This window comes from Curcuma longa, chromosome 2 (assembly GCF_044706935.1).
Source record: "Curcuma longa cultivar G26 ecotype Majalengka, Jawa Barat chromosome 2, ITB_CL_G26_1.1, whole genome shotgun sequence".
Classification (NCBI taxonomy): domain Eukaryota; kingdom Viridiplantae; phylum Streptophyta; class Magnoliopsida; order Zingiberales; family Zingiberaceae; genus Curcuma; species Curcuma longa.
Window position 1 is genome coordinate 358,041 of NC_133862.1, and position 21,340 is coordinate 379,380.

The window sequence follows — 21,340 nt, forward strand, 5'->3', positions numbered from 1 at the left end:
TAAATATCTATAAGCATAGTGAGATCTATGTTAACTTGAATTGCATATGCTTTTTTTGTTCACATTGTACTCGTATATAGGATTTTATAATGTTTTAGGAATTTTAAGTGCCACACAAATGACACCTTTATTTCTAATTAATTAAGCATGGTGTTGGATGATATGAGGTCGATCGTGTGGGGCCGCTGAGATGACGGATGCTGAAATGGTGTTGGATGATAGTGTTGGTCATCGTAGTAGAAGGCAACACACTAGTTTAGTGGAAGCGACTTATTTTTAATTTGGGTAAAAATCAAAAGGATGCCGAATTGTCAAAATGGTGACCCCTTTTCCTTATTCATCAATGCACTACCCTACTTTTGCACTTGTAGTTTAACCTTAATACCCTTAAGTTTGACCGAACTAAGTTGAACAAGTTCTGATCAGTATATTCATATTGTAACGTAACAACTATGAAAAATAATTACTATAATTTTGAAGCAATAGAATTTATAATTGCTACAATATCTGTTGACCTCCTGTGCACTTGTTGTAGTAGCTATTAATGGTAGCTACTACAACATGCTCCGGACTAATGTTAATTTGAGTTGAAAAAGGTCTCATCTGTGCATATGTTATAGCAGTTATAGTTAATGTTGCTACAATAAATTATTAATCAATGTTGACTCTAGTTGAATAGGATCTCACCTGTGCACGTGATTTGCAGGTGTATTTACGATTCATAGTTGCTACACATTGTAATAGTTACGATTCATAACAATTATAATAGAGTATTGACTTAAGTGTTTACATAATCAACATAACAATTTAGTTTCCATGGATTCAGATCGGTCGGGTAATGAGTGGTACTTTAAATAATAAAAAAAGAGATGGAGAACTATTTTGATGATTAATAAAAAAAGAGGTGCTCTTACATTAAACCCTATAAAAAAAGGAAAATTAGACAAAATTGTTTTAACTTTCCTCTTTTAATAGACATGTCGATCTTATACATTCTTACGATAAAACTCGCATCCTTTATGTCATCCACGCGAAATAAGTTCACATTCTAACATAAAGGTGCTAGCATCTATTGTTGGGAGGAAGGGTGCTAGCATCCTTTATACAATTTAAAAGAGCTAGACTTATCTAATTTCCTCATTTAAAGGGGTCGTTTAGTAAAAATTTTAAGGGTGACACACTGAATGTATTATACATTGTGAACCATGAGAGGATCTTCGAATCATATTATATCTTCTTATCGAAATTTCATGTACATTTAACTCTGATTGTCGCGCGCACACTGTGTGTATCATTGTGTACATGTTGAGCTTGTTTGTCAAAGAAATCGATCATAAATCTAATCGATCGATTGTCAACTCAACTTGAACACGATATAATAAGAATATCGAACATGTAACATGATATAAATAACTTCAGCAAAAGGTGAAATCCACCACCCCAGCGGCCTCACACGATTGGCCCCACAACCATAGGAGGTAAATCGAGAAGTTGCAGTTAACCACGACGGAGAAGGATGCTGACATCCTTTATATAGTTTAAAAGAGCTATAGACTTATCTAATTTCCTCATTTAAAGGGGTTCGTTTAGTAAAAATTTTAAGGGTGACGCACCAAATGTATTATACATTGTGAACCATGAGATGATCTTCGAATCATATTATATCTTCTTATTAAAATGTCATGTACATTTAACTCTGATTGTCGCATATATATATATATATAATATATAACATATGAACAATTGTACATGTTGAGCTTGTTTGTCCAAGAAATCGATCGTAAATCTAATCGATTGTCAACTCAACTTGAACACGATATAATAAGAATATCAAACATGTAACATGATATAAACAAACATATCATAAGTAGATACAACATGATCAAATTAGACATGATACCATGCATGTGCCAAATCATACAACATGTATCAAACATATATAACATATCGAAATTCAATACTATCATGCATCCGAATTGAACAAGCTACTTGTTTTTATTTGAAAATACACGACATTCATTTCGTAAGAAAATTATGATATGAACAAACATGTTGGGTCTTACTTACCCTAAAGATAGTCTTTTTCATATATATCAATATGTTGGTGTTTGAAGCTTGACCTAGTCGTGTGGTTTGGAACTCTCGATTCCTCCGTTTTCCACTCCTATCCTTCCTCCCCTCCCCTCCCCTCACTCCTTTTAACCCCCTAGCTCCCCCCTTCCTCTCCTCCTCCCCTCCCACTCTCTCCCAATTCCTTCATTCCTATCCTTCTCGGAGAGAGAGGAGAGAGAGAGAGAGAGAGAGGCAGTGACCTAATCGGGCATCGCCATGGCAGTGGCTTTCAGCGGCACCCTGGACAAGTGCAAGGCCTGCGAGAAGACGACCCACTTCGTCGACCTCCTGTCCGCCGACGGAGTCATCTACCACAAGTCCTGCTTCCGGTGCAGCCACTGCAATGGAACTCTCTCTGTACTCGATCGATCATCAACTCTTCCATTAACAGTACTAATAATGCACAGGGATGAACTTAAGACGTATATATTAATGGGTGTGCATGGTTTAATTTCAGATGTGCAGCTTCTCTTCCATGGATGGTGTTCTTTACTGCAAGCCCCACTTCGAGCAGCTCTTCTTGGAGACCGGCACCTTCACCAAGAACTTCCCAGCTAGTAGTGATCATCATCATCATCTGCCATTAATTATATTAATTAATTACTCAGATTTTATTTACTGGAAAGGTTGATTGATATATACTGATATGATTCTCAGGCACAAAGTCTGTAGAGAGGATTGCAAGCAAGTACTCATCTATGTTTTCTGGAACCCAAGATAAATGTGCCACCTGCAAGAAGACGGTATACCCCTTGGAGAAGGTAATTCGTAGAGTTTTGTGTTGTTCAAGTTTGTTTGATAAGGTAACAAAGTTAATGATGCCTAAACCTAAAAGAAATTATGTTGTTGAAATTAAGTTTAGATGTTATTAAACTCTCAATTTAAACTTTTAGTTAATTAGTGTGTTAGATTTTTAGGGTCGTAAATGAGTCAAGTTTTGTATTGTTCAAATTTGTTTAATAAGGTAACTGAGTCAATTCAAGCTTATTTATATTTTTAAACTTGTTTAATTTAGCGAGTTTGAGCCAATTCAAGCTTATTTATTTAATTAATTTATTTATTTTTAAACTTGTTTAATTAGTTAGCGAGTTTGATATTACAAGCTTGTTTCAATGTAATATGTGTAGTTGACGATGGAAGACTTTGGGAGAATACTACCACAAGACGTGCTTCAAGTGCTCGGTGGGAGGGTGCATCTTGACGCCCTCGTCGTATGCTGCACTAAACGGCATCCTCTACTGCAAGCACCACTTCGCGCAGTTGTTCATGGAGAAGGGAACCTACAGCCATGTCATCCAAGCTGCCATGCTCAAGCAGGCCGCCGCCGTAGAGCACGCAGTAGGCCAGCTCCCTGCTGCGCTCTAGCTAGTGCATCATGGCCTATAACAAAACTACTACTACTTTTTCCCCCTTCAACTCATCGAGTTTTTTGATGTTTAATTTGTCGACTAAAGACGAAGAATATTTGGATTGGAAAGTATTGTCGATGCTAAATGGATAAGAACACAAATGTTGTCTCTAATGGTCGAAAGATATAGTATTCGAAAATGGAAGAGGAATATAACCTTTTTTTTTTAATCTCATATTTCTTTCGCGAAACATTTTAGCTTATACGAGATTGCTATATTGTACGATAAATCCGTGCACGACTCCTTGATCCACCGCCGCCGTTGCTCCCGCCTCCCATCCGCTACCGCCGTCCGACCGACCGCTGCCTCGATCGCGATCGACGCGCCACTCGCCGGCGCTCCTTCCGGTGGTGGATTTTCGGTCGGATAGTGGTCGGAATCCGACGAATTTGCTCGGAAACGCGACCTGTGCCCGCTCACCGCCGCTGCTGGCTAAACTCGGCCGGCCAAATCGCGGTCGGAGACTGGCCGAGGAAGGACCGGCGTAGCAGAATCCGACCCCTGACATTGTCGGCCAAATCGCGGTCGGAGACCGGCTGAGGTCTTCCTCGGCCGGTCTCCGACCGCGATTTGGCCGGAATCTGATCACGATTTGATCGGAATCCGACCGTGATTTGGGCGGCAATGGCGGTGAGCGGGCACGGGTCGTGTTTCCGAGCAAATTCGTCGGATTCCGACCACTATCCGCCCGGAATCCGCCACCGAAAGGAGCGCCGACGCGTTGATCGTGCCTGGGGCGACGATCGGCGGTGGTCGGGCGCAGTGCGGCAACGGCGGTGGGTCGGAGGTGTCGCACATGAGTCGCAAGTCGCGCGACATAGCATTTCTCTTAGCTTATATAGCCATCGAAAAGAAATAGTGAGACATAACTTAATCTTAATTGATAATGTATCAAAATCATAATAGACGACTAGGAAGGGATTCTCTTATTGTTTAGCTTATATAGCCATCGAAGATAACACATCAAAATTATAACTAGATGATTAGGAAGGGATATTTATAAATTCAACTTGTTAATTTTTATGAGAAAAAATTATAAATTATTTATAAATAATATTTAAATAATAAAGTTTATAAAATCATGGCCATGGACGAAGTTTATTATTAATCTCATCGATAAACTCATAAAATAAATAAATAAATAAATAAACTTAAACGAATAAATAAATTTTTTATAATATTAAATTCATTAACTAATCAAATAAAAATAAACATAAAAATAAAATAAACCCCGCTGGCTGCTGCTGCCGTTGCGGGTGCCGTTACGACCACTCGCTCCTCGACCTTTCCACTGCGACGCTTCCCGAGCAGAAACCCTAGGAACCCTCGTCCTGCGCTCGATCATGCCGTTGCTGTGTCGGCCTGCGTCCCCCAATGCTCTGCATCTCAGGGTCAACCTCAGATGCCGAAGCCCGCCGCGCCTCGTCCTCCTCCGCACGCGGTTCCCTCCGTTTGGCCGTCGCCTTCGGTCTGCGGCTGCTTCCGGTGGCGAAAGGAACCGAGGAGCTTGGAGTGGCTCTGACGGGTCGCCGGATTTCTTCGCCGGTTGGTCCGAGGCCGGGAACGGTGGGAGTGCCTCCCCCGGAAAGGAGAAATTAGAAGGTGAGCTGTTTTAGGTTTTGAAAGACACCACACCCACCCTTTTTCGTTAACAAATTCATGTGGAATCTTTGCTTTCCCATAAGGCATTTGGAATTTGTGAACTTGTTTTTTACTGGAGAGGAAGGGGGAACGGAATCATTTCGCTTTTCTACTTTAGTGGAATAGTAAAAACTAATTAACGAGAAGAGAAAAGGACAATTTGGATCTCTTTTCTCCACTTTCGGTGAGAGAAAGGAAAAGTATTGCAAAGATAGGTTTAATCCTACATGTCTTGGGAATTTGAATGACAAAATTAAAGGGTTAAATTTATTATTTTCCCTTATTTCCGCTTTTTTTTCCCCTCTCCTTGTAAGACAAAGGAAATTCCTCCTTCTCTCTTCCTTTCCAACTTCTCTGCCTCAAAAATCTTCTTTTTGCCTCTTTGTCCCCTCTAGGCCCCTCGTAATAGGCACCACATTACCTATTTTCTTTCATGTTTTAGAACATAAAGACTTTTGCTTAAATATGAATCACTTGATGAACAATTTCTTTTATGGAACTTGTTACTGGCATAGCTGAAGCTACTTCAGAATATACATAATTAAGTTCTAGACATGTACTACTCACATCATAAGGAATGTATTTAATCATGCCTCTTAGCTTTCAGAAACACATATTTCACTATGAATTTTTATGATGAATTCTCTGTTAATTGGTTACTTGTTACTTATTTTCTTATCTTGGTTTAACATATTAATTGACGGCATTTGTCAATTGAAGATCAGATACAATCCCACAGATGCAATTTAAAAAATAGGTACATTAAGAATGACAATTAGTGAGAAATGGAAAAAAAAATCAAAATGTGTTTCTTCTAGTAATACACATAAGTGGAGGGGAAATGGAAAAAAAAAAATTCTAGTAATACACATAAGTAATACACATATTAGGAAAACATCAAAAGGATGTTCCTTTTTAATAGAATCATCAAGGGGGTGCCCTTTTTGATTTATCATCAAAAGAATGCCCTAGGATGCCTCACTTTATGTAAATTGCCAAGTATACCTTTATAAACCTGCTTAAGCCAGTGTTCACTCATCTGCTCAGCCAAATAAAATTGAATCAGTTGTCTTCCGATCTATGTCCCACTCAATTCATCAAAGGACACCCTACTATTACTACTACCCTTTAATTCCATCAAACCAGCAAATGTTGCTTTGTCTCTTTGTCATTGGCAGACTTCACTCCTTTTTTCTCTGGTCTACATTGTCGTTTTTCTTCAGCATTTTTTTTAGTATCTTCTCCATTTTCATGTATACATTTTGAAGCCTTTGTTCATTCAAAGATACTTTATAACCATATAAAGCTTGAAGAAATATCAAAATAAGCAGATCTTGACACTCACTCATGTTTCTCCTCCATGGGGTTCAGAGAATGCATAAGAGTGTGAGTGTTTGTGAAGTTATACTAGGTTAGAAATTCCGTCGAACCAACAAATGCCGCTTTGTCTCTCTATCATTGGTAGAATTCTCTCCTTTTTTTCCTATTGACACTGTCATTTTTCTTCAGCTATTTTTATTTTTTATTTCTTCTCCTGTTTCATGTATATATTTTAAATCCTTTGTTCATTCAAAAGTACTTTTCTACCATATACTGCTTGAAGAAATATGATCTTAACCCTCACTCGCTCATGTTTCTTCTCCATTGGGTCCCTGGAATGCATGTTTGTGAATTTAGAGCAGATTAGGTCTATCTAGTAGTTTTGAACAAAACTGCTATATGACCTTAAATTGCCCCAATCTTTAAATATATGATCCTTTTGCTATTATACATACTATGAAAATTTAATGTGTTAGTTTTGCAGGGTTAGATGTCTTTAAGTTCTTCATAGACAAGATTTTCCATGATGTCTCTAGAAGCATTGCTTAACATAGTTATAGAAATAAATTAAAGTGAAATGGTTTTATTTTTTAGAGGTGGGATCGTGAAGCAAGATGCTTAACCGTTTAAAATAACCTAGTAAGTCTCACAAGGTTGAGTGTTGCACTACTACTAGGATTATCATTTTTTTTCGCTTTCACTTTTAGAGTTCCGCTTGCATACTATGCACACTCAGCTGCACCATTAACATGACTATCATTTTTAAAAGTAAGTTGTCCAAGTGTAGTTTCTTCCGCAAGTTGTCAAATAGGTGAAGAAAGTTATGGTTCATTGTCGAATAATCACTTGATTGTAGAATAATAATGACACAAAGAGGAAAAGTGTAGTTTTGTAACTTTTATATTTGTGTAAGGCAAAAAGTTGTAATTATATGATATATGTGCATAAAAAAATTATACTTTGATATATGTGCAAGGATAAAATTAAAACTCTATTAACTTTGATATATGTGGAAGGAGGAAAATTGTAACTCTGTAATTTCAATATATATGCAATGGGAAAATTTTTAACTCTTAATTTATGTGAAGTTTAACCCTTTTACGTCTAGGCAGTAGTTTAGGTAAAATTGCATAAATATGAAGAGTAATGAATTTTACACTTTTATAGAACTCAGGGAATACATAGAGACTCATAAAGTGTTTGTTTATGAATTGAAAGAAGGCATATAGCAAATTCAGAGGGTCTAGCGATTGTTTGTGAATTTAGAGCAATTTAGGTCTATGTACCAATATTGCTCAAAACTGCTACATGGATCTAAAATGTTCAAAATAAAAAAAGAATGCATATAAAGAACTCCAAAGGGGGAATGCATAAGAGTACTTGTTTGTAAATTTAGAGCAATTTAGGTCTTTTTAGCCATTGTTCAAAAGTTTTATGTGGGTCTAAATGGTCTAAATTTGAAAGAAATGCATGTAATGAATCCAGAATCTATAACATTTAGGGAATGCATAGGGATGCTTGTTTATGAATTTAGAGATGTTAAGTCCATATAACATTTTGTTCAAAACTACTACATAGTCTTAAACTAATCTAAATTATAAAAGGAAGACATATAGCAAATTTAGAAGGTCTATGGAACACATAGGAATGCATGCTTGTGATTTTAGAGCAGTTTACCTCCATGTAACAGTTTTGAACAAACCTCATAATTGGAAAAGGAAGGCATATAGTGATTGTTTATGAATTTAGAGATGTTAAGTTCATATCACATTTTGTTCAAAACTATTACATAGTCTTAAGTTGATCTAAATTATAAAAGGAAGACTTATAGCAAATTTAGAGGGTCTATGGAACGGATGGGAGTGTATACTTGTGAATTAAGAGCAGTTTAGCTCCATGTAATAATTTTGAAGAAACCTGATATATTTCTTTGAACTTAATTGGAAAAGGAAGACATATAATGACTTTAAAGGATCTAGGGAACACACAAAAGTGCTTGTTTATGGAATTAAATCGGTTTGAGTGCATGTAGTGCTGCTATATGAACTGAAATTGCCCTTTGAAAAGAAAGACATATAGTGACTCTAGAGGTTTTAGGGAACACATAAGAGTTATCCTTTTTCAATTTAGAGCAGTTTAGGACCAATGGTTTTAAACAGTTCTAAAATTGGAGAACCAATGCATATAACGACCCTATAGGGTACATGGAACACATAGGAGTTGATGTTTGTGAATTTATTTATTTAAAATTGGAAAAAGAATGCACATGACTATTAGATTTGGAGAATGCATAGGAGAGTAGCACTGTTGAACAAAATTTCTACATTCTGCATGACCCTAAACTGGCTTAGAATGGAAAAGGAATGCATTTTTGTTTTTTTTAAATTTTAAAACAATGTAACATCTTTCAAAAATTTATGGTATAATTCATATCATTTTGCTTTCTTTTTTTTTAAAAGATTTTTTTGTGAGTTTTTGGTATATATATATTTTTAAATTTTACAACTTAGGTAACAGATTTTACCAAAACTGCATTTAAAATTGCTACATGAGTTTGCTTAGAGGCACATGTTTGCTTGGTTGGATTATCATTCTACTATTTTTAGGCGGCTGAGTAAAGGTGCTGCAGGCTTTGAAGTATAAATTTGGAAGAAAATACTGGGTTAGACATCCTGAGACACCCTTTTGATCATAAAATAAAAGGGATGACCATTTGGCGATTCTGTAATGAAGGGGGTGCACTTTGATTTTTGTCTTATAATATTAGGTCAAAAGAAAAAGCGTGGGAAAAAATAGAAATCACAAGTGCTAGTGTAGGGGTGCACTTAGTTATGATGGCACCTCTCAATTCCAAGGAATTCTGTATAACAATTGTTGGGACAGCTTGTGCAGTAATTTATTGTCTTTTCACATATGTTTGCATTGCTTAGTTGATTTTTCTCAATTATTCACTTGTTTAACATGCTTCTTACTTCAAATTAAATTTTCTACTCATGTTACCTTTTGCTTCAACGATTTCTTTGATCATGTTACCTTTGACCCAAAAAGAGATTATGAGGAAATATTTAGTTTATTGCTGATGAAATTAAGCCACCTTTCTCATGGGTAAATAACTTGCTAGCACAACTAAGAAAAAAGGATATGTTAATAATCTTGATTTCCTTGGTAAACAAATTCTGCCTAATTTAACATGATATGCTTTTCTTTAATCTACCAAATCATTTGAAGATGATCTTGATTTTGTGTAATTGAACTAGGCAAAATATTTTCAGAATAGAAGTAGGTTGTTGATAGCCAACAAAACAACTATAGCATTTGGTTGTTAAAGTTCTTAATCAAATTGATTGTTTCCTGCTATTGAGATAGTATTAGAACTATTCTACATTTTCTTATCAATGTTGAGTCTTTGCTGAAACATTCGTAGAAGTGCACTTCCAGGTATGCTAGGAGCTGCACTTGCTGGACTACTTTTTGTTGCTGGAGTAACATTTGCAGCACTATCAATTTCTAGCAAGCGTGCACATGGTATATTCAATTGATCAAAACAACTTATTTTTGTAATATTATTTTTCATTTACAATAGACACCTTAAAAATTTGGTAACCTCTCTTTAGTTGTGAGACAGCTATTGTTACTTGAACGTTATGCATTTAAGAATTTGTCAAATACTTTCAGCTATTCGAGAACCATATAGTATTTTTGCAAACACATATAGCCAATCAAAGTGCATGCTTTGATTAGAGTTTCAACAGGAGCCAACCAAGACATGGAACCAGTAACAACAGAGCAGGAAAGCTTCATATCCAGTGATGTCGATGAGAATGCTGATCGAGTAAGACAGTTCTACAATAAACTTGCTTTAGTTCATAAAGAAAACATAATAAATCTGTAAACACTAATATTAAGTGTTATCCAGGACTTCCTCCCAGAAATTAGTGGAGAAGCTAGTAAGAGCAGATTGGATGTTTTACATAATGGAGATGTTGACACTGAAGCTGCATTTATACATGCTAAATCAACCGAAGTTGGCAGTGATGCTACTGAGAGAACATTTGATCAAGATAATACTGAAGTAGTAGATGAAATTAATGATAGTCCTTTACCTGATGGATTTAATACCAGAACAGCTGATTTTCCTACAAATGCAGCTGGTGTTCCACCTAGTAAGAAGATTATAAAAGATTTAGATGCCACCACCTTATCTGAGACTGAGAACTCAGTTACAGGAAATGATGTGAATATGCTCAGAACTATGACACATGACGATTTAGTTCAATCTGATTCTGCTAGTACAGATGATCATTATGAAGGAAGCATCAAATCTGCAGAAAACTCAAATTTTGAAGTCCCATTCGATCAGTTTGTTGGATCTGAGAGCCAGTTTGACACTGCTTCAGAGGAAAATTTAGTTAGCCAAGTTGGCTCCCAGGATTTGGTAGTGAACTCACAGTCTTTCACAGAGAACCAAGCTTTTGGAGAGAACAAGATGCAGAGTCCTGAATCTTTCACTTTAGATCGGCCATCATCCAACCCCAATGAAAATGCTTCTCCAGAAACATCTTTCAATTTAGATTTTCATGACACTGACAGTTTGGTGCTTCAGTACGATAGTGTTAATTTTTCAGAAGATTTAATTGATTCTCAATCACGTGTCATCCATTCTGTAACTGTATCAGAAGAGCTAGGTCAAATAGAATCCGATTTAAAATCTGTAAATCAAAGTGAAACCTTATCTCCTGAGTCACAACTTAATAAACAATCCTCTCATTCTGGAATACCTGCTCCGTGTCACATATCTGCAACTCACCAGTTACCCATAGGAAAAGTTTTGGTTCCTCCATTAGTTGATCAGGTTCAGGGGCAAGCTTTAGCAGCGTTGCAATTTCTAAAGGTAATAACTATTTTTTTATTATTTCTGTTGCTATTTATTGAATTAGTTAGAAATTCTATGTCCTAATGATAACATTGGTCTATTTGTTGAAAAATACTGTATTTAAGTATTTTAAGGATACTTTAACCTTTTTTTTTCATGATAGGATCTCATCACTCCGTGAAATTTTTTTACTTTCCATCTATGATCCTTAAGATTGTCTTGGCTTTAAGATCTTATGATCCTATGAGAAAATGTGCTAGACTATCCAGATTCCATACAGGATCGAAAAAAAAGTAAACTATGCTAGAATCTTGCAAACCTAATATGGTCAGATGCATACATGCAAGATTCTAAACAATAACATCTACTGAAAGTAGACTATTTTTTTGCGACCAGTCCATCTAAGAAACTTTCAAGTTTCAATTATACAAGAACTTTTATTAATTTTTAAGCAGAAGAATCCCTTTTAACCTCCTCGCTGCCTTTTTTATATAAATATACTTGCCGCATAAAAATGCAGCATCTTAACAATTACATTCTATATATTCAAGCTCATAATTGGGCAATTTTACAGGTAGGCATGATATTGGCTTGAAGTGAGCTGTAGTATGACATGTGGGTATCATGGTGATTTGTAGTTTTTATTAGGAGATGAGGTGCCTAGTGATACAACTGTGCAATCTCCTCCATGCACGTGCTCAGATTAGGACCTACATGTGTTTTCCTCATATTATATTTTTCATATATTTAGTGTAAGAATATTTAACTAAGGTTCATGATGTTAGAATGATGTAAAATTTGAGATGTTCGTGAAAATATCATAAAATTAGATTGTGCAAATCCCATTTGAATTCATTTTGATAGGCTTTAACACATGAAAAAACTTACATTATAATATAATAAGATAAAATTTAATTCATTGACTATCTAATTGCTATACTATTATTTTTATATATAAACTAAATTCATTTTGTCATGCTTCGATGCATGTCAAAGTGTGGTAAATGTAAAACAACATGGTGCCAAAACTATACCTTTTCAATGGGCAATAAAAATTATAGCATAAAATGATAATTTAAATATTACCCCTAGATATGTAGTTTTGTTCTTATTTTCTTATTCTTTATCTCTATTCTCTTTCCCTCTCCCTCTCCCTCTTCAGTTCATCATCAACATCATATTTTGGTGCTCTGGCATGTACGGCTTGAGATTTCAAAGCTTGATTTCTATATTTAGATGCAGACAATTTAAAGTTACAAATTGATTCCCAGTATTTCCTCTTAAAGTGGTTTAATAATTTATAAAATCCCATATTGTTGTAGATATGTTATTTAATACTAGGATCACTTAAAGAGATGATGGTAAAAAATTTAGGATTTTCCAAAACCCTAGTTATCAAATGTATTCATTCGATAGAATTAGTTTATGTGGAATTGGTAAAAAAATATTAAATATAAGAAAAAATAAAAATAATTTTATAATAAGTATAATAGGAGCAATAATATTAGTTTTTTTTTATAATTAGGTATTTATAATAAATTAATATCTCTATTCCCTCTCCATCTCCAGTCTGTCATCATCATATGTTGGTACTTGGCATGGTACGAAAATTGTACAACTTGAGATTTCAAATCTTGATTTGTATATTTACATGTAGGCATTTAAAAGATACAAATAGATTCCCAACATTTCCTCTCAAAGTGGTTTAATAATATATAAAATCCCATATTGTTACAAATATATTTAATACTAGGAGACGATGGTAAAAAATCTAGGATTTTTCAAAAACCTAGTTTTCAAATGTATTCATTTGATAGAATTAGTTTCTTTGGAATTGGTAAAGAAAATATTCAAAAAATATAAAAAATTAATAATAACCATAATAGGAGCAATATCACCAAATTTTTTGATAATTAGGTATTTAGAGTCAATTAATAACAACCATTATAAGTATTATGATATACAATTAATATTATTGATAATAATTAATTTACTAAACTATATACGTAATATCATTCTTTACTTGATGGTATGAATATGTACTTTGACAACCAATAAATGCCCTAGTTAGGTGATGTGAAACTATGACAAATACGCACATTAAATGAGGAAGTAGAAGACTAAAGAAGACTTATTAACAATGATAAAGCAAAATAAAATTTAAATATAGATGATGATATAGTAAGGATAGAGTCCAATGACGTAGAAGAATCCATAGCTGACCCACCTAGTGGGATAAAGCTTAGATGTTGTATATAAGTAATATCAATACAACAAGATAAATAAATGACAACATAATTATATTAGCAATAAAAATTAGCATTGGTACTAATCAAATATTATTGATAATCATATAACATTATTATTGTTAATAGTTGATAGTTCTTGACTTAACCTCTCCTTCTTCAAAACTTCGTCTTCTTGTGTTCCATTAAACAATAGACTTACACTTGCCGGCTAGTACGATCAAAAAGCACCGACACTCCTTTCTCTCCGTTGTTTGCGACCCTACTTGTTGATGGTCTGGAAAATTATAGTTGGAATCATTCAATTACTGAGCTTTCAACCCAATTCTTCCAAATCTCCCTCATTTCAGATAGCCAATCAAATCCTTATCTATTTACTTAGATTCTTAGTTGTGTTTGATTTTTCAACTGAAATCAGATTAACACTTGCTAATTATTTACACAATTTGGCATTAGTTTGTTTTATGGTTGTGTTTAATTTTTCAAATTAAATTAGATTGACACTTGCAGATTCTTAGATAATATGACATTAGTTAGTTTGCTGGTTGTGTTTGATTTTTCAAATTGAAACCAGATCAACACTTCAAATCTTGCCTAACTTGGTTGATTCCCAATTCTCTCATAAGCACAAGAAATATCAAATTCTACAGATCTCATGCTTGGTCCAGGTCTCAATGAGCTTAGAAGACTAGGTCAATTGCCTCCCAAAGTAGGATAAGTACTTGAGCGATTATCCTCCCCCAAGTTACTTTGTCTGATTCAGGAATGAGTATCTGCAACCTTTTATGTTAGGTGTTTTAGTTGACTTTGATAGAGCAACACGAGGCAAAATTTCTCCAATTTAACCTCTACAGTGGAGGTCATGGAGCTCAGAAAAGTTGGGAGGGAAGTGGTAGGAAAGGACTTTGATGTAATTAAAGATTGGCATTTCAACACAGGACTGCTGGGAAATCAAAGAATGACAGGAGTTGCCGACAAAATACAGTAGCAGAAACTGGATGCTCACAAAATCAAGGAGGTGTCATATCTGTAGCAGTATTAAGACAAGTGGTTGCTACCAATGACCATTGTTTGAAGTTGAAGGACCACACTTTGGTGGACATCAGCTCTGGATTTGGTAAGGGCAGGCAAAGGTGGTGAAACATGTAGGCATATTTGTCTCAGCCGGAGTAGGGAACTCTAGGAATCATGCAAGCACGTGTAGGGAATAGAACAAGCATGAGTTGAATCATTTCATGAGTAGATGTGAGCTGAGGAGCAAGTGTGATTCTTGGTCTGATGAAGAAAGAAAGCCTCATGCAAACAGGCCTGGAGTTGGTGATGAATCATGATGGGACGAATTGTGGCAACAAAATCACATGGATGAGGAAGAAGAATCATAACTACGAGACAAGAGAATCACACAATTGGTAGAACTCACTGTGTGTGAGCATCTTCGTGGATGTACGAACTCATGACTGCTTAAGGAAGATGATGTTGTAGGCATGTGACATGAGACAAATGAGGTATCAACTCTTGTATCATGTTGCAAAGAAATTGTTTTGGTTTATCCACAAGGTAGTACTTTCTATTTGTATGTATGTATTACGTACCATTTACAGCTATATTTGTGTGTATTTTTATATTTACAAGTAGGTATTCAACATTTATAAATGGGTTCCTAACAAATGCCAAATGTAATTTTCAAAAAATTATAAAATCTTATTACTTTATGCTAGATCCCTATGAATTCATAACCATTCTAAGTAAGCTCTTGATTCACACAATGTAGATTTCTTCACTATATTTATCGTCATTCTCTTCTATAATACTTTGGTTTTGCAAATATCCTAAGTTGTGATGTGTTTATAATTTCTTGAAGGATAATGTTTGGTGTAAAATGGTCAAGTGTCAGGAACTTTTATTTAGTTATTTATATGTTAATCTTGATTGGGATAAAACAAGATAGGTTTTTCATTAATCACTGTAGAAACGCTGAAATTTTTTAGTACGTGCATATCTGTTCTCTTTTATAGGACTACCATAGTTATCTATCACACTCAGTTGAATATTGTAGGTTATTGAGGCTGATGTTCAGCCAGAAGCTGTATGTACTCGTCGTGAGTATGCTCGTTGGTTAGTTATTGCCAGCAGTAATCTTTCCAGGTATAATTCAGTTGTTTTCCAACTAACCTACATCAGGGTTTGCTGTTTGTTTGTGTATCTGACATTAATCCTTTATTTAGAAAGTGATCAAAATGCTTGGGGTCACAATCTGTAAAATTAATGATGTCACCTATTTGGGCCCTTCTATTCACTTTTTCACTGGACATTAGATCCTTTCCAATTTAAATCTGTTTTGGAGGTTGGGTTGCTAATTGCTTGCTGGTTTGCTTTGTTTGAGTTACTTAATTTTTAGGGTTTCTAAGCCTGTTTTATTTCCTTGATAATCTCATGTACTCGAGTGTTAACATCTATATTGATGGCTGGTGAAACCGAGACCAGAACTTAATTCAATATGCTTGAAAATCAAATAGGTCCAGCTTCCTTCTTAGATAAGATTATTTAGATGTTATCCTTTGTTTTATTTAAAAAAAAAAAATCTAAAACATAATTTCATAGGGAGTCATGCTGCAGTATGTATATTAAGTTCCTGATTTTCGTAAAACAGGACTACAATTTCAAAGATTTATCCAGCTATGTACATAGAGAACATAACTGAACTTGCATTTGATGATGTTACACCAGAAGACCCAGATTTTCCTTATATTCAAGGTACGAATTTTAGAGCACGAGCAACTAATTATAACATGATGCGACTTGTATGGTTCATCAGTCTCTTGTCCTCTCCTTTATGCCTTGTTTCTTGGGGCAGGCTTGGCAGAAGCTGGGCTAATCTCTAGCAAGCTTTCTTTGATGGATTTGGATCACTCCAGCAATCAGCAAGATTCTGTTCTTTTCTTGCCTGAAGGGTAACATGTCTCCTCATATCTTTATTTTTTTCCTTTTGCAGTTAGCATCTTTGACATCTTTTGACCAAACACGTTTCATATTAGGCCTGTGTCACGTCAAGATCTCATAAGCTGGACAATGGCTGTTGAAAGAAGGCAACTTCCACAAGTTGACCAAAATGTAAAGCAAAAAAGTCCTTAGGTCACTTATTCTTGGCCTTGTTTGGAGATTAAGCATCGATTCTTTACACTCATGATATCTTTTTATGATCAGGACCTATATCAATGCTCTGGTTATATAGATATTCATAAGATTAATCCAGATGCTTGGCCAGCTTTGGTGGCTGATCTATCTTCTGGCGAGCAAGGAATTTCTGCTCTTGCATTTGGTAAGTTTACCTGGTTTTCTGTTTATATATAATATACTAGGTTGCCAGAAATTAATTGTCCTGCTTGATTAATGAATAGGTCGCACAAGACTATTCCAACCTGATAAACCTGTCACGAAGGCACAAGCTGCTATTGCACTTGCAACAGGTGATGCAGCAGAGGTGGTCAATGAGGAGCTTGCTCGGATTCAAGCTGAATCATTGGCTGAAACTGCTGTGAATGCACATGCTGCTTTGGTAGCTCAACTTGAAATTGATCTTAATGCAAATTTTGAGAAAGAACTTACCAAGGAAAAGGAGAAAGCAAAGGCTTTAGAGAAATTAGCAGAAGAAGTGAAGGTTGAATTAGATAGATTAAAGACTGAAAGGGAGGATGAACATAATTCTCTAATCAAGGAGCACGCTGCTGTTGAATCTGAAATGGAAGTCCTTTCCAGGTTAAGGCATGAGTTGGAAGAGCAATTACAGAGTCTCATGAGTAACAAGCTGGAGATATCTTTTGAGAGGGATAAGATCAACAAACTTAGACAAGAGGCAGAAAGCCAAAATCAGGTTATTGCTCAGTTGCAATATGAGCTGGAAGTTGAGAGGAAAGCTATGTACTTAGCAAGGTACTTTAATACTCTATTCTCTTCTCTGTGGTTTTCTAATGATATTTTGTCTTGCTACATAACCTATGTAATGTTTTCTAGCATGTTACTAATGAGGCTTAGCAAACTCAAGAATTTTATTGAACCAAAGCACTTAAAACGTTGCCTAATAATCTTAAAAGGCTAAAGAATCTCATGTAGGTTGCCAAGGATGTCTAAAAAAATGGATCCTTTTGCATATGGGGTGTATCTCGGCTACACCCATATCTTATCATAGAAGAGTCAATCTCATTTTCCCATTTACATATGATAGTATGTCGCAAAAGTTTCTAGTACTCAAGAATCGAGATTGTACCATTCAAATATGAACATTTGTTGTTGATAGTATTTGTGTCTTATGGCTAGCCTTACTTTCTTGTAATTGTTTCAATGATTGAGAATTCGCAATTCATTATTTATCTATTGTATCTATGAATAATTTCTGGAATGCAAAGAACCTAAGCACTAGAATATTCTTTTTATAGAAAAACCATTAGTGTAGTCTTTGAGAGGACTTTGGACTTTTAAAGTTCCTCAGCATGTAATATATAATTTTCAGTAAAATTTAATTACTACGCACACCTATGAAAAAAAATCCAGCACGAAAGTCAATTTGAATCCAGACATTCAATTGCTATTTTTCAATCCAAAAATTGACTTCTCAACTTCTGTTAAATAATATATAAAATAGTTTAAAAAGAGTTCAATTAGGTAATCAGTTAGAAAAAATTGAAATATATATTTTTTTTTTTTGCATTTTATGTATTCAATCAGATGACAAAAGTATATGTAGAGCTTTTATTGAAACTGAAGGCATTTAGGTAGGTCTATGCTTATTTTGTCTATAACTTCCCCCCAAGTTGGAAGTATCTAGTAGGAGCAATGGGAAAATTCATGAGTGGCCCTCCCTACCTATACTTGTATTCATTATTGTAACTTACATTTTGCATCCTAAATTGTGGTATCTACAATTAGGTCCCTAATACTCTCCCTTAAGCTAGTTTAAAGATATAAAGGAAATCCAGCTTATTATAGATATATTCTATTCTAGGACCTAGATTTGGTAAGTAGATCTACTAACTAACCTTTGGAGAGAGGTGATATTTTCATTGTATTGCACCTTTCCAATAAAGTGACAATTAATGTGTATAGAGTTTCATCCTCTTATGGAACAATAGATTGTAGGTATTCAAAATAGCAATTTGATTGTCATAGTATAGTTTTGTTGGCTCTATGAGAGCGTGTCCCAACTCAGTCATTGACTAAGTGGCAGGAAGCTACCTGAGAAGAAAACATGCATGTGTAGAAGAAGAGGGCAAGCTACCTTAACTAAGTGGCAGAAAGCTAGACTGTACTACCATGATGTCTGATGGTGAGGTGGGCAGTTAGGGAGAGGTGGATTAGTATGGGATGTCAATGGGTTGGGCGCAACACAACCAGAAGCTGCCATGATTTTTTCAAGGCTTACCTGGCCTTCCCTATGACAAGTTCTCTAAGCCCAACAAAGTCCAGGGCCACCTAGTTTGTGGGGTAATGTTACCTAACCAGAGAGCTAATATTTTTTAGTAAATAAATGTGGTCATGTAAAATTAAGCACATACATTAATGCTCATTGATTATACAAGCAAAGGCCAGACCACATTAGATGATTTGACTGAACGCCCCAAGTGGAAAATTACATTTCATTCTCTCAAGCACATAGAATTCTGCCCTTGTTAGGAGTACAGATATAATTATTCTCTGCAACTAAAACTATATGAAAAATTTACTATCAAACCCATGTTATCTTCTAGACTGGAGATCAACATGACAAAAGCTAGCTCTGTGTTTTGAGTTGATATACAAAAAACTCTCAAGTTAGTATTTGTTGGAAAGTCATAGAAAAAGCTTTCTTACCACTTGCAACACATTACATATGATCTATCAAATTACAGGCAACACATCCCCGAGATGATCCAAGCTAATAAGGTTTAATGCTAAACCTGGCAGTCCCTCACTATAAACATGTTCATGTCATGGGTTTGTTTTAGTTCGGTTGCCCAAACTATCAGCATAATCCTCTACATATTACTCACTTGGATGTCAACAATTAAGTTCCAGGCTTCTAGGGTCATCCCAATCTATGAGCTTTGCCAGGCTTGACAATTGGGATAGCCGCTAGCAAAAGTTCCTTTGATTCTTCTTTAAATGATATGTTTATGTGCATGGTTCCAAATGATTTATGTTGCATTTTCACCAGGTCCTGGGCAGAGGAGGAAGCCAAAAGAGTTAGGGAGTATGCCAAAGTACTTGAAGAAGCTAGAATAAGGTGGAAGGGGCATTTAATTGATGTTGTTAATGGAGGTTTACAAAATGAAGCTTTCACTGTAACAGCATTGGAACAGTCTCCAGTTGAACCAATCATTGAAAGAGGAGAAAGCTTGGTTAAGAATCTCAAATCAATGGCAGCTGAATTAAGATTCAGATCTTCTTCCACTATTGAGAAAGTAGTGGAAAAGATTCTATCTTTAATTACAGCTTTGAAACAACAGGCTTTAGCTGCTTCCACACAGGTACTGGATCTTTGGAAACATTTAGTTGCTAAAGCTAAATACTCAGTGGATAGTGTCCAGGAAAATGCCTCTGAGTTCAGATGTTTTGTCGGGGACCGGACTCGGAGGATAGTAGAAGATTGCAAGGAAGGTGTTGGAAAGATCAGACAGAAGTTCAAGACATGAGAAATTTTTGTTCATTTTATGTAAACTAGAGGTTACGTCAAGTGAAAGGAAATGAGCCATCAATAGATCAAGAACGTCCAGATTCATAATAAGCTGTCCAAAATTGTTTCTTCTCTGCCAACCATGGTTGGCATATTCACTCCGCATGAAAAACCATAACCAGTGTTTTGGAAGTCCTATCATTTTCATGTTGCGATAATCATTTTCCATGTATGAGTATTAATAATGAAGTATACTGATGCCTCATTGATCTTAACAGGTACAATGATACTGCAAAGATGGCGTCGAATTTAAGGAAAGTAACTTATTAGCAGTTCTGCCAATGGTGGTTTGCAGGTGCAGCTTCTTTGTATGATCTTTGAAATTAAATTTATCAGAACTTTTTAGTTTCAAGTATATAATTCAGCTGCACTATCCATTTACTAAGTATTAAGTTGGTAATGTGGTGATGATGTGGTGGAACACTAGATCATTTGCCATGTCAACAATCGAAATGGGAAAAACAATGAAACTCTAGTGTTGTTCATTTTGATGACATTGGGCATGGCTGATACTGATGGCATGTATGTTTTGCCACATATCATTATCACACTACTAACTAGTGGACCTATAGAGTGCAGATGGATGATATATTTAAAATTAAAATTTAAGACTTTTCGATAGATTTTTTTTTTTCAAAGAAAATATAATAGCTTTAAAATTTTAAGGATGCTAAAGATTATTAATTAATCCTTAATGGAATATGAATGACCTCACAATTGTTGTGCAATAGATTTGATTGAACTAAAACTCACCACATCATTCACTTTAGTAATTGTTTGTTACAACAAACAAAACAGGAACAGCATGGCAACAAACTACAATTTTCTTGATGATTCATTACTTTTGGCCAAAAGTTGATCTTGTGGTTTACTATCCTATTTTTATTAATTTTTGGAGTAGTCATTGATTTATTTTGTTTACTTTATAGTATTTCTATTCTCTCATTGTCTTCATAGTTATTCTCAATACTATATTCTAAAATATATAAAATTATTATATTCATTCTCCAAATACTTGTTTGTGAGAATCTTA

The 21,340-nt window shown here is 35.2% G+C and overlaps 2 protein-coding genes across 2 annotated transcripts; both read left to right on the forward strand.

Annotated features, from left to right (window-relative positions):
- The first annotated feature begins 2,282 nt into the window (after positions 1-2,282).
- Positions 2,283-3,477, forward strand: LOC141818507 (LIM domain-containing protein PLIM2b-like). Its single transcript, XM_074705991.1, has 4 exons — positions 2,283-2,469; positions 2,570-2,669; positions 2,770-2,873; positions 3,253-3,477. Exons 1-4 carry the CDS (start codon positions 2,329-2,331, stop codon positions 3,475-3,477), a joined length of 570 nt encoding a protein of 189 aa, XP_074562092.1. The 5' UTR covers positions 2,283-2,328.
- A 1,372-nt stretch (positions 3,478-4,849) lies between these two features.
- LOC141821133 (uncharacterized) lies at positions 4,850-20,522 on the forward strand. Its single transcript, XM_074708511.1, has 11 exons — positions 4,850-5,123; positions 9,921-10,007; positions 10,235-10,314; positions 10,399-11,373; positions 15,658-15,746; positions 16,252-16,355; positions 16,456-16,552; positions 16,637-16,712; positions 16,806-16,920; positions 17,000-17,531; positions 19,789-20,522. Exons 1-11 carry the CDS (start codon positions 4,865-4,867, stop codon positions 20,264-20,266), a joined length of 2,892 nt encoding a protein of 963 aa, XP_074564612.1. The 5' UTR covers positions 4,850-4,864; the 3' UTR covers positions 20,267-20,522.
- Positions 20,523-21,340: the final 818 nt, after the last annotated feature.

Bases quoted from the DNA above. Each gene is read 5' to 3' on its own strand.
- LOC141818507 (XM_074705991.1), top strand. From the start codon at position 2,329: ATGGCAGTGGCTTTCAGCGGCACCCTGGACAAGTGCAAGGCCTGCGAG. The intron at 2,670-2,769 runs GTAGTGATCATC...TATGATTCTCAG, and splicing joins CACCAAGAACTTCCCAGCTA to GCACAAAGTCTGTAGAGAGG. The intron at 2,874-3,252 runs GTAATTCGTAGA...TGACGATGGAAG, and splicing joins CGGTATACCCCTTGGAGAAG to ACTTTGGGAGAATACTACCA.
- LOC141821133 (XM_074708511.1), top strand. From the start codon at position 4,865: ATGCCGTTGCTGTGTCGGCCTGCGTCCCCCAATGCTCTGCATCTCAGG. The intron at 16,713-16,805 runs GTAAAGCAAAAA...TTTTATGATCAG, and splicing joins TTCCACAAGTTGACCAAAAT to GACCTATATCAATGCTCTGG. The intron at 16,921-16,999 runs GTAAGTTTACCT...ATTAATGAATAG, and splicing joins AATTTCTGCTCTTGCATTTG to GTCGCACAAGACTATTCCAA.